The sequence below is a fragment of the Dromiciops gliroides genome, chromosome 3, assembly GCF_019393635.1.
Source record: "Dromiciops gliroides isolate mDroGli1 chromosome 3, mDroGli1.pri, whole genome shotgun sequence".
Classification (NCBI taxonomy): domain Eukaryota; kingdom Metazoa; phylum Chordata; class Mammalia; order Microbiotheria; family Microbiotheriidae; genus Dromiciops; species Dromiciops gliroides.
This window is the reverse complement of record NC_057863.1, coordinates 387548443-387562460: the sequence shown is the minus strand read 5'-3', so window position 1 is coordinate 387562460 and position 14018 is coordinate 387548443. Positions and strand designations below refer to the sequence as shown.

At 40.3% G+C, this 14018-nt stretch overlaps 1 protein-coding gene across 1 annotated transcript; it reads right to left on the bottom strand.

Moving 5' to 3' along the window:
* Window positions 1–4654: 4654 nt before the first annotated feature.
* On the bottom strand, window positions 4655–6181 carry LOC122750955 (adenosylhomocysteinase-like). The gene has a single exon (XM_043997843.1). The coding sequence runs from the start codon at window positions 6065–6067 to the stop codon at window positions 4766–4768; it is 1302 nt and encodes a 433-aa protein (XP_043853778.1). The 5' UTR covers window positions 6068–6181; the 3' UTR covers window positions 4655–4765.
* Window positions 6182–14018: the final 7837 nt, after the last annotated feature.

The window sequence follows — 14018 nt, the reverse complement described above, 5'->3', positions numbered from 1 at the left end:
CTTTTTCTTGGTAACCTTATTAATTGACATAGATTCACTGATCTTCTCCCAAATATATCTATGCCATCTTAACCTCCCTTCCAACTTTCTGTCTTAGATTGTTGTTATTGTGGTTCAGTTGTGTCTGACTCTTCATGATCCCATTTTTTTTTTGGCAAAGAAACTGTAGTGGGTTGTCATTTCTTTCTTCAGCTCATTTTACAGATGAGGAAACTGAAGCAAAAAGGCTTAAGTGACTTGCCCAGGGTCACATGGTGTGCAATTTAAAATTCTAAATGTGGATTCTAATCTGTTCCCCCAGTTTTGGGGGAAACTGACTAAAATCACTGATAAAACGAGTTTAGGTTTTTAAGAGTTTATTGGAAAATAGAAAGAAAAAGATTGAGAACAGAATTCCAACAGCCTGGCATTCCTATCTTTCCTCAAATTTCCTGTGAAGTCCTCTGCCGCCACCACCACCATCAAGTCAGGAACCCAAAAAGAGCGAGAGCTCTCCGCGCAGGCTCTCTTTCCTCCTTCCTGTCTCCTCCCAGAAAAAAGGAGGCTCCTCAAGTTGATTGGCTGGTAGCCTTGATAGACAGTAAGCAAATGTCATTTCCTGACGCCAAGGAAAAGCCACAATGCCTCTAAGGCATTTTCCTCATGGCAGAGCTTTCCCACAGCAAGTCTCCAGTAGGTGGCATCATTTCAATCATTACAATGGCTAGTAAGTGTCTGAGGCCAGATTTGAACTCACAAAGGAGTGTTCCTGTCTCTAGGCCCAGCACTCTATCTGCCATGCCACCTACCTGCTCCTTCAGTCCTGGATCACCAATTGCCTACTGGACATTTTGCACTGGATGTCCTATAGGCACCTTCAAATGCAACACTTCCCCAAAATAACCTCTTTATTACTCCATAAAACTCAGTTCTCTTCCAAACTAGTACTGGATAGATTGCCGGATGAGGAGTTAGGCAGTGGATAGATGGCTGGCTGAGGAGTCAGTAAGTTCTTGTTTCTAATTATACCTCAGACACATACTAGCTGTATGACCCTGGGCAAATGATAACCTAACTGTGACTTAGTTTCCTCATCTGGAAAATGAGGGAGTTGGATTTGATGGACTCTAAGTCCATCTTGTTCTAAATTTCTTTCTTTTTAATTTGGTCAAATGCACCATTATTCTTTCAGTGACCAAGGTCTATAATGTTAAAGTCATTCTCAACTCTTCATTTTCTCTTACTTCACAGATCCAATTAATTGCTAGGTCTTACTTATTTTATAGGGCAGCTAGGTGTCACAGTGGATAGGATACTGGGTCTGGAGTCAGGAAGATTCATCTATATGAATTCAAATCTGTCCTCAGACACTTACTAGCTGTGTGACCCTGAACACAACTCAGTTTATATCACTTTCCTCATCTGTAAAATGTGCTGGAGAAGGAAATAGCAAACCACCCCACAATCTACTACAGCATTTCTGCCAAGAAAACCCTAAATGGGGGTCAGGAAGAGTTGGACATGACTTAAAACTGACTGAACAACAACAATAACGAATTGATTCATTTCAACATCTCTCAAATCTTGCTCACACAACTACCACCTTCAGACACTCATTACTTCTCACCTGAACTGTTGTAATAGACTCCTCTTTGGTTTCTCTGTATCCAGTCTCTATTCTCTCCCATCCAGCCTTCACACAGGTTTCAAGATGATATTCCTAAAGCACAGTTCTGACTATGTTACCTGTGAAGTGGAAAGAGTTTTGAATTTGCCATTAGAGGACCTGGGTTCAAATCTTACTTCTGTTATTTATTATGTATTTTACCTTGGGCAAGTTACTTAATTATTCCAGGCCTCAGTTTTCTCAATTGTAAAATGAGAGGGTTGGGCAATGACCTGAAAAATCCATTCCAATTCTAAATCTAGTCTCCTAGGATTCCCTGCTCAATTAATTCCAGGGGCTCTTTTTTTACCTCCAAGATCAAATACAAACTCTTCTGTTTGACATTTAAAGATCTTTAAACCTAGTTCCAGCCTATCTTTCCAGCCTTATTATTAATCATTTCCCTTCATGAACTTCTTACTGTTCATCATGCACATCATTCCATCTCTTTTCCTTTGCACAGACTGTTGTCTCCTCCTGCCTAGAATACATGTCTTTCCTCACCTCAACTTTTTTTAATCCTTAGTTTACTTCAAAACCCAGGTCAAAGATCACTTCCTAAATGAAGCTTTTCCTCATCCTTCAAGTTTCTAGACCTCTCCCCCCACAATTATCACATTGATTTTGTACATAGTATATAGAATATAGTATATACTAGTAAATTTACAAATATACACATAGTATAAACTAGTATATACATATACCATATACACATACATATTGTATGTGTGTGTGTATATATGTAAATACTATATTTTATTTATTTTTATTTTATTTTATTTTTGTGGGGCAATGGGGATTAAGTGACTTGCCCAGGGTCACACAGCTAGTAAGTGTCAAGTGTCTGAGGTCGGATTTGAACTCAGGTACTCCTGACTCCAGGGCCAGTGCTTTATCCACTGCGCCACCTAGCTGCCCCCTAAGTACTACAAATATATGCCAGGGCAGCTAAGTGATGCAGTGGATAGAACACTGGTCCTGGAGTCAAGGCAGACCTGAGTTTAAATTTCACCTCAGACATTTAGTAGCTGTGTGACCCTGGGCAAGTCACTTAACCCCAATTGCCTTAAATATCTGGGGCTATTTCCAATCATCCTGATATATGTATATGTATGTATATATATCTATGCATATATGCACATGGTTTGTATTATATGTCTATAGCATACATATCTATACTATATGCACATACTATCTGTATGTGTGTGTATATATATGTATCATAAGTATATACTAGTATACACTGCTATATGTATATAGTGTATGCTATTTTATACATAGATACATACATAGATACATATACACACACCTATATCTTGCCACTGGAGCCAGATAGCTCTAGAGGAGAGAGCAAGGTTGCTGACTTTGCACAGCTCTCCCTCACTTAAATTGCAATTCAGTGCAAATCATGACATCACACCGATGTCATTGTCCTCTTTGAGAACGAAGGACCACTACCACCACCACCGCCAAGTATATACTAGTGTATGTTAGTATACCAGTAGTGTACATTAGTATATATGTGTCTATATATAGTATATATGCATATAGTATATGTATATGCATATGCTATCTGTATTATGTGTTGTTATAAAATAATGGGATTTGGCAGACACCCAGGGGCCCCCACCCGAAGACTGATTTGGAATTGATTGAATTGGGTGAGACTGACTGAGAGACTGACTGAGAACCTACTTAAGGTTGATTAAATTGAGACCACACATGGCTGGCCCTGAGTTGGGTGTGGTTCTCAGAGGCTGTGGACTACCACATCAACAGGAGACAACCCTCAACCAATCAGCTTGAAGGACCTCCCATTATGGGGAGGCAGACAAGAAGTAGGAAGGTGAGGCTGGCTCCCTGGATTGGCCCTTTTTGTGCTGGGACTTCAGGTTGGTGGCAGAGAGGGAGAGAGGGAGAGGAAAGTAGATAGGCTTTTCTTGCATTACAGTATTCCATGTGTTGTCTTTACTCTTTAATAAATACTTAAAAGCGTAAAACTCTTGCTGAATTTATCAGTAAATCTTAGCTAGTTTCTTCCCAAAACTGGGGGGAGGGGTAGGTAAGGATACACATTAGATTTTAAACATCACAGTGTATATATATGTACTATAAGTGTATACTAGTGTACACTGGTATATGAATATAATGTATGCTATTTTATAGTTATATATAATATATACATGTATATACTATCTGTATATATATGTATATACTATAAATATAAACAAGCATGTACTAACATGTGCATATGGTATGTACTATATGCCTATGTGTATATATAATATATGTATACTATATTATATACTGGTATATAACATCCATATAGTATATATACATACACTACATGTACAGATATACATATAATATATACTATATGTCTAGTGTATACTAGTATATACTTGTAGTACATACATATATATTATAAGCATATAAAAGCATGTATGTATATACGAGTATATTTTGTACTATATAGTATATAGTGGCACTTAGGTGGTATAGTAGAGAGAGAACCAGGCTTGGAATCAGGAAGACCTGAGGTCGAATTTGATACTTACTGGCCCAGTGACCCTGGGCAAGTCACTTAACCTCAATTTGCCTCAGTTTCCTCATCTGAAAAATAAGGGTAATAATAACATCTACCTCCCAGGCTTGTTGTGAGGATCAGATGAGATAGAAGAGCTTAGCACAGAGCCTGGCACATAGTAAGTGCTATATAGATGTTATATTATTATCATGTATTTATCTTGTATATCCTAATATGTTGTCTCACTCTTCAGAATGTTAACTCCTTGAGGGCAGGGACTGTTTCATTAACTCCCTACCATCTTCACATACTACTTGGCATATAGTAGGGCCTTACTAAATGATTACTGATACTTTTCTGTATCCCCTTTCATTGCTTAGCACTATACCTTCCACATGTATATAAAATTCTACAATTTTTTTTTTTTTTGCAGCAGGGAACAACATGAATAGACTCAGGAATTAATTAGGATTTCTTTTTTTTTTTTTTTTTTTCCCAACCAAACCTCAATACCATTTATTACTCTGTGCAAGAGGGGCTGGATAGGCAAGAAGATGCGCCTGGTCACTTGGAGTCTTTGAGCTGGCCAGGACTCAGTACCGGTAGTGGTCTGGTTTGAAGGGGCCCTCTCTGGGGACGCCGAGGTACTGGGACTGTTTGTCTGTCAGCTTTGTCAGCTTCACATTCAGTTTGCCAAGGTGGGCCTCGGCCACAGCTTCATCCAGCTTCTTGGGGAGGAAGTGCACTCCCACAGGGTACTTGTCCGGGTGTGTCCACAGCTCAATCTGGGCTAGCACCTGGTTGCTGAAGGAATTGCTCATGACAAAGCTGGGATGGCCCATAGCACAGCCCAGGTTGACTAGACGGCCCTCTGCCAGCAGGATGATCCGCCGCCCATTCTTCAGCTTATAGCGGTCCACCTGAGGTTTCACGTTCACCTTCTCCACAGAATTTTGATTCAGCCACTTTACATCTATTTCCACGTCAAAGTGGCCAATGTTACATACTATGGCATCGTCCTTCATCTGTTCAAAGTGCCTGCCCAAGATGATGTCTACACAGCCTGTGGTGGTGACAAAGATGTTTCCTTCTTTGCAGGCCTCATCCATGGTGGTCACCTCATAACCCTCCATAGAGGCCTGCAGTGCATTGATGGGGTCTATCTCTGTGATGATGACTCGGGCACCAAAGCCTCGAAGGGCCTGGGCACAGCCCTTCCCCACATCACCATAGCCTGCCACCACAGCCACCTTGCCTGCAATCATCACATCTGTGGCTCGTTTGATGCCATCGATGAGGGACTCACGGCAGCCATACAGGTTGTCAAACTTGCTCTTGGTAACAGAATCATTCACATTGATGGCTGGCACTTTCAGAACTCCATTGAGCTTCATCTTGTAGAGATTGTGGACGCCGGTGGTGGTTTCTTCAGAGATGCCTCTAATGCCCTTCAGGAGCTCAGGGTACTTGGTGTGAACGAGGTTGGTGAGGTCCCCACCATCATCCAGGATCATGTTGAGGGGCTGCCCATCCTTGAAATAGAGGGTCTGCTCAATGCACCAGAGATATTCCTCGTCAGTCTCCCCCTTCCAAGCGTACACAGGAACACCAGTTTTGGCAATGGCAGCTGCTGCATGGTCCTGGGTGGAGAAAATGTTGCAACTGGACCACTGTACCTCGGCTCCCAGAGCCACCAGTGTCTCAGTGAGGACAGCTGTCTCCACAGTCATGTGCAGGCAGCCAGCAATCCGGGCACCCTTCAGTGGCTTGGAGGCTGAGTACATCTCTCGAAGTTTCATCAAGCCGGGCATCTCATTCTCTGCTATGTCCAGGGCTTTACGTCCCCATGTGGCCAGGCTGATGTCAGCGACTTTGTAGGGTAGTTTTTCAGACATGCTTCGGCCTCCACCGCAATTATTTAATGACTTAGCAAAGACCACCGCGCGGAGACTTCGGGGATGGGGGTGATGAGGCCTCAGGAAGGCCGAGGCGGGCAGCAGGCAGCAACGGGAGGGCTAATTAGGATTTCTTTATACTTCTATTGTCAAGGAAAATCATTTATTAGTTTTAAGTAAGATGTTCTGGCTGCCTTAGAGCCATTTAGTGTTCATGAGTAAATTAAATTTTGTTTCTGCAAGTGTATTTAGATCTCATAAGTCTTGCATTTCACATCAGGGACAAAGGTTCACTCAACATATTCATGAGTTAATCAGTATAACCAAAAGGTCTTACTTTTAAAGTAACTGATTGTTATCTGAAAAAGTATTGGATTTAGAGACAGAAGGCCTAGTCACTAGTCACTTTGTACCCTTGGAACCCCTGGGCCAGTCACTTGAAATCCTCTAAGCAGCAGTTCACTCAAATAGAAAAAAAAGGCTTTAGACCATAGTCCCTAGGGTCCATTATCGCTCTAAATCTATCATCTATGATCCTATGAACCTTGACTCTGAAATTTTCTCATTTTTCCTTTGTCTGGAGGTCTGGGTAATGTGGGTCTGGGAGGTACCACCACCACCACCAGCAGCACCACAATTTATATAGTTCTTACTATGCACCAGTCATTGAACTAAGTATTTTACAATTATAATCTCATTTGATCTTCACAACAACCCTGAGGGGTAGATGCTATTATTACCACCATGTTATAGTGAGGTAAGCAGGGTAAAGTGATTTGCTCAGGGTCATACAGCTAGTGAGTGTCTACAACTGGATTTGAACTTAGGTCTCCCTGACTCTACACCTGGTACTCTATCCATTTTGCCACCTAGCTACACTGTTATTGACATCTCAGGGAAGAGTTCTTTTTTTTCACTCCCCACTGCAGAATCTGCTGATGAGGGAGCAGTTGAACATACTTGCATTTATGTCAGGACATGTAAAGGTGTCTATCTTAGCAGAACATGAACTCTGGCAGGTTCAATCAGGTTGTAAAAGCTTTGAATATGGGCCTGATAAATTGTACATCTCTTATATGAACATCTCCTTAGCTAAGTATGGAAAAGCTCATCACCAGATTAGCTACAGGGCTATTATTATTATTATTAGTGTTGTCATTACCTTAGCAACTTATAAAATCATCCACTAAGATAAATGTAACTTGTATCTATGAAGAGAGTATCTCCACACCAATGGAATCATAAATCTTTGAAGTATTGAACCATGTTGCTGATGGCAGCTAGTTGACTCAGTGGATAGAGTGCAGGCCTAAAGTTAGGAAGACTTGAGTTCAAATACTGCCTCAAACATTTACTGGTTGTGTGACCCGGGGCAAGTCACTTAACCCTACTTACCTCAGTTTCCTTATCTGTAAAATGAACTGGAAAAGGAAATGGCAAATCATTTCAGTATCTTTGCCAAGGAAACCCCAAATGGGGTCACAAAGAGTTGCACCTGACTGAAATGATTGAACAGCAACAGGGTTGCTGGTGGCACCAACTGTTATTTAGTGGTGTCGACTAGAAGAACTGGGAGTGTTATTTTGTGAAGAGACAATGTTTGGTCAGAGTTGGAGGAAGAGGAGTGGAGGTTAGGTAAGGGACAGAGTTTGGGAGTCACAGAGCAGCTATCGTCTGTGCCCATTATATTTGGTCTTGTGCCTCCTCTCCTTCTATTGTTATTGTGGTGTATGAGTGTGTAGGGGTGTGGTGGGAGGATATATGTGGGCATTTGGTGCTGGCTTGGGTTGTGTTTCATGTTGCTATTGAGCCCACACACAACCTGTACCAGTGCGGGGGACAAAGTGATGGAGAAGTTGTGAAATCATATCTAGTCCTGTCCTGCCTAGTGAAACTATACCAGCTGTGCTTGGTTTGGGTTCCTGACATTAGATTATTGCTCTAAAATGTTAGTTTGTAAATGTACAAAAAGATAAAAAAAAACAACCAAAAAACTTTTTAGTCTCCTGTATGCCAATGTTCAAATGCTCATGTATTTGATGCTATGCCTCAGACACTCACTAGCTGTGTGACCCTGGGCAAGTCACTTAACCCTGTGTGCCTCAGTTTCCTTATCTTAAAATGAGCTGGAGAAAGAAACTACTCCAGTATCTCTTTCACGACCCCCAAATGGGGTCTTGAAGGATTGGACATGACTAAAACAACTGAACAACAACAACAACAACAACAATGTCCAAGACAAATCCAGATAATTCACTTAATTTTTATAAGTTTTTCATTGATCCCATTCTCCTTGAAATCACTTGGATCTTCACTATTAAACTATAAGGCATTATTATTATAAAATCACCAAAATCATACTGGATCATCATAGATCTTGTTTTTGGTTTTTGCAAAGGGCTTTGAGTTAATTTAGGCCAACCTCCCACCCAGTGCAAAAATTCCATCAGCAACCTTGTTCTGCTTGAACACTTCCAGTGACAGGGAGCTCAGCACATTTCCTTATCAGAGAGCTCTAATTATTAGAGTTCTTCCTTATACTAAGCCAACATCTGTCTTCCTGTTCAGTTGTGTCTGACTCTGTGATCTCATTTGGAATTTCCTTGGCAAAGATACTGGAGTGGTTTGTCATTTCCGTCTCTGGCTCATTTTACAGATGAGGAAACGGAGGCAAAAAGGGTCAAGTGACTTGCCCAGGGTCACACATCTAGGAAGTGTCTGAGGCCAGATTTGAACTCCCCAAAGATGAGTCTTCTAGACTCCAACCTGACACTCTATTCACAACAACACCTAGCTGTCCCTGCCTTTCTGTAACTTCTTTTTATTGCTCTCCATTCTGTTTTCTGCAATCACACAGAATACATCTAATTCCTCCTCCACAGTGTAGGCTCTTATAACTCTAGAACCATGATCCTGAGTCTTTGAATAGTTTCCCTGTCTATTCCTTATACAGCATTCCTTCCTCCAAATCCTGCTTGTTCCTTCTGAAAATAAATTTGTCAATGTTCATTATCATCATCACCACCACCACCATCATCATCATTGTCGTTGTTAACATTTATGTAGTGCTTTACAAATATGATCTCGTTTTATCCTCACAAACAACCCTGAGAGGTAGGTATTAATCCTCATTTTAGAAATGAGGAAACTGAGGCATAAAGAAATTTAAGTGTATTTGTTCAGGGTCACACAGCCAGTAAATATCTAAGGCTGGATTTGAACTCAGGCCCTCCTGACTGCAAAATGCATCTAATTGTACCACTAATCAGTCTGCAGTCATTCATCTTTTCCACTAATATATCATAAAAGACTTTGCCATGATTGCTCCAAGAATATTTTTCTCTGTAAATTGTACAAGTTCCTGGAATACTGTGATTCATCTGGGCCTAGAGCTTTGAACTCCTTGAAAGCAGATATAGACATTCTCTTATAATCTTCTGTCTTGGACTTCAATTCCATTTTCACAATGTTGTTCTAACCTCGGCAGTTTTAGAGATCCCTTTCCATGGAGAAGACTAGACTAATAGGAGTTGAGTAGTTAGTTCAGCTTTCTCTTTGTTGTCTATTAACATTACTCCATTATCACCAAGACACTGGGCTTTATTCATCTTCTGTTCCTGGAAAAGCTAAAAATCACCATTTCCTTATTCTCAGCATCTTTTTTCCCCTTGCAAGTCTCAGTTCACTAAGTGTTAGAGCCCGCAGCTGCATTGCTTTCCTCTGGAAGGGAAAGGGGTGTAAAGGACACTGCCTCAGGCTGATTCTTTACAAGAGACAAATCATCAATCAATGATACCTCAGGCTTCTTCCTCCAGGGTATTTTCCTGACCTTGCTTTGAATGGGAGAGAGCCTCCCTTGCCCCAAGGCATTTCACCTGTGGCTTACAGACTCAGATCCTATAAAGTCCTATGTCAATGTAAAAAGGGCAGTCAGGGTGCTGGGTGCTTTGGAGGTAATAGAGCAGACAGCACAGCTTAACCTGTGTACACAAGATTCCCCTAGGATGTTATCTTGCCCAGCATTGTGGCCAACAGATGAAACAAACAACAGGTGATTTTAGTAGAAATTGTACTGGGATTTTTAAGGGATGTAGCTAGAGGCAAGGGGGCTAGATATATGTTGTATCAAACCAGTCCATTTTGGACCATTGTAGTCTAATCCAATCCATTCCAATTCACATTTATTAAGTCCCTGCTATGTGTCAGGCACTACTAAGCACTGGAGATACAATTAATTAAAAAAAAAAAAAGAGTTCCTGCCCTCAGGGAGCTTATAATTTCTTTTCTTTCTTTCTTTTTTTTTTTTTTTTGGTTACGTTATTTGCCCAGGATCACACAGCTAGTAAGTATCGAGTGTCTGAAGCCGGATTTGAACTCAGGTCCTCTTGACTTGAGGGCCGGTGCTCTATCCACTGCACCACCTAGCTGCCCCCAGGGAGCTTATAATTTAAAGGGGGAGACAACACAGAACAGGAAGCAGGAAGGTGGGATGGGGGACAGCAGCAGGGGTAGGATGAGGAACAGGACACCAGGGGGCATCTTGTTCCATGGAGTTGAAACCAGGCAGGGCATCAGTTGCAAAGTGGTCATGAGAAAGAGTATGGGCAGAGGAAAGAAAGAGAATTAGAGGGGCAGCTGGATGGTGCAGTGGATAAAGCACTGGTCCCGGATTCAGGAGGACCTTAGTTCAAATCTGATCTCAGACACTTGACACTTAGTAGCTGTGTGACCCTGGGCAAGTCACTTAACCTTCATTGCCCCGCAAACAAACAAATATATAAGTAAATAGAAAGATAAAAGAAAGAGAATTAGGACAATGTGAAATTTTTCGGAGCAAGGTTATGACTCCCATGGTGTTTTCACCCTACCTTTCTTGTTTCATGTCATCATGGGGGGCATTGCCAGGCACTGAATTTATCCCCCTTCTACCACATGGCACCAACAGATAGTGTCAGATCTGTGGACGGTTTGAACATTGTTCAGCTTGTTTTCCTTTCTCTATAATTAATCTGCTTTGTTTGCTGGGGGAGGGGAACTCCAATCTGATCCAGTCCAATGAGCATTTATTAAATATTTATCATATGCAGGGTACTGAATTAGGTGGTGGAAATAATAATACTGTTGGGGAGGAGGTACATAAGTCCAGAGAGTCAGGAGTGAAGTGAGTATGAATGGCCTCTCCACTTCATGAAAGAGTGTTTTGATTGAAACCGTTGACCTGAGGAGAGCAAGGGCTGTCATTTCTAGGGCAAGGAGGTGGTAAAATATGTAAACAGACATGAGAATATGAAGAGAAGGGGAGAGACGCCATACATTAAATGAGTTTTGAAGGAAGAGAGTGATTCTAAGAGGAAGAGGTGAGGAAAGAGTGAATTGTGGACAGGGAGAACAATTCATGTAAATATATGGAAGTGGGTTATGGAAGGCAAAGTTTGGGGAACAGCCAGTAGTTCAGTTTGACTGAAGGATAGAGTATATAACAGGGAGTATCATGAAATTAGACCGAAAGGGCAGGTGGGAACTTGGGTGAGGAGGACCTTAAATTGCAACCCAAGAAGTTTGTATTTGATCCTGTATGAATGAGGAGCCACTGAAGATTTTTTTAAGAATGGGAATAACATGGTCAAAACTTTGTCAGCTTTGTGGATGGTGGGTCATGGGGTGGTGGGGTGGGGACTAGAAGCAGGAACATTAATTTGCAGCTTACTATAGTAGTTCAATTCAGTATCAGGATATCAATGGAGGTGTTGATTTTACTTTATTTATTCATTCATTCACCTATTTATTTGCTCATTTACTTATTTATTCACTCATATATTTATTTATCTGTCTATCCATTTCTCTATCATCTATCTGTTTATTTTTATGCTAGACCTATATTTTCATGTATTTTATGGACATACAATAAAAATGAAATACACAGAAAATTTTTTTAAAACTCATTTTACATCAAATTTCTTTATGCAAACAATTCATTAGAAGACTTACATTTTCTTTATATTTATTTCACAGGGATATGGCCTAGATATAAAAATATTTTTAGTATGAGAGTCCATCTTTCCCAATTCAACAATTAAACACTACAAAAAGTAATATTTCAAACTACTCAAACACCCCCCCCATTGAAAAATTTTTGACTAAGTTATACCATAAAAAATAGAATTAGGCATTTCAAAAGTTTTATGTTCTATTTGTATTTTAGTTTCAAACATCAGTTTCTTAACATTTTTACTTCATTAAAAATTGTGGGGGGAGAGGGTCAGTCGAAAGTTGTAATGAATTTTGGGTAAAAACCAGTATTGAGTCACTTAAACCAAATAATGCAGGAGGTATTGATTTTAAGGAGGTATACTGAACCACACTGAATGCAGCAGAAAAATAAGTCAAGGAAGATAAGGATTAAATTTTTTTTTTTAAGTTCAGTGATTGGAAGTTCATTGGTAACCTAAGAGGAAGCAGTTTGAGTCAGATAGTGGGACAAAAGTGAGTTCAAGTGGTTGAGGAGTGAATGGGTGATTAAAAAAATGGAGGCAAAATATCAACTCCTTTTTTCCAGAGGTCTGCTAGTGAAAGGAGAAAGATGTAGAAGGATCCAGGAAGAGGTGTTTTTTTAAAAATAAGAATAGGGAAGAATTGGTGATATTCTAGGCCAATAGAAGAATTCAGTGGAGAAGGAAGGTGTGATGATGCAAGAGAGTTGAGGTTATTGTTGGAGGGAGGTATTGAAAGAGACAAAGGGACTAGGATTAAGGCCCTCACATGGGACAGTCAAGAAGACATATACATCTTCCTTTGAGTCAAGAAGAGAGAGAGGATGGGTATAGAGACAGATTTTTAGAGTTATATGTATTCAATCAGGTCTTTGAGTGAAGGAGAAAGCCAATTGAAATGTAACACTTTTTCCAAAGCAACCTAGGGTCTTTGTTTTTTGCATAATCTTTCATACAATCAGAAATGTATCAACTGTTTCTCAAGTGTACACTCAGGCACACACATCCAAGAATCAATAGGATTTTCCAACTTCATTATCTTCATCATGGGGGATGGGGATGGATGTGATGGTAGGCTTACATTGTCTATAATGATAGAAAGGGGGAAAAGAGACATACCAATTGTTTTGATCCACATAGAGAGCTTAATATGTAGGCAACCATCATGTGGTAGAAAAGGCACCAGATCTTGGGGTCAGAGGATGTGGGTTTGAATCCTGCCTCAACTGCTTTATTACCTGTGTGACTTTGGGCAAGTTACATCATTCCTCTTGGTCTCAATTTTCCTATCTTTAAAACAAGGCGCCTATATTAGACAATCTCAAAGGTTTCATACAACTCTAACATTCTATGATTCAGGAATCATGAGATTTAAGAAAAAAAAAACTTTGTATATCAATTAAACTAGATAATGAGGCCCCATCACCATTTCTTTGTGGCGACTGGAGAACTGAGTCTTTGGATCTTCTTTTGTTAGCTCCAAAGAGAAGGACTCTATTATTCAGGTGACTGAGAGTATGGTATAGTAGAAAGAGTACTGTACTTTGCTGAATCATTAGCCAGCCAGATCATGCCTATTAACCATTGTTGTCCCCTAAGACTCTATCTTGGACCTTCTTTTCTCTCTATACTATTTCACTTCATGATTTTGTCATTTTCCATGGAGTCAACTATCACATCTAGCAGTTGATTCTCAGATTTATTTGTCCATCCTTATCCTCTGGTCTTACATCTCTTACTGTTTATTGGACAACTTGAACTCCACGTTCCATAGATATTTTTTTTTCTGGTTAAGCAGAACTTTTTTATTATAATGGAGAAGTTCAGTTGGTTAGAACTAGGTGCTAAGCAGGTGAAGACCATGGATTTGAAAGATTTTTTAAACCCAATATGCCCCAAATTGAACTCATTATCTTTCACCCCAAACATTACCCTCTTCATAACTTCTTCATTGTCGAGGA

Bases quoted from the DNA above. Each gene is read 5' to 3' on its own strand.
- LOC122750955 (XM_043997843.1), bottom strand. From the start codon at position 6,067: ATGTCTGAAAAACTACCCTACAAAGTCGCTGACATCAGCCTGGCCACA.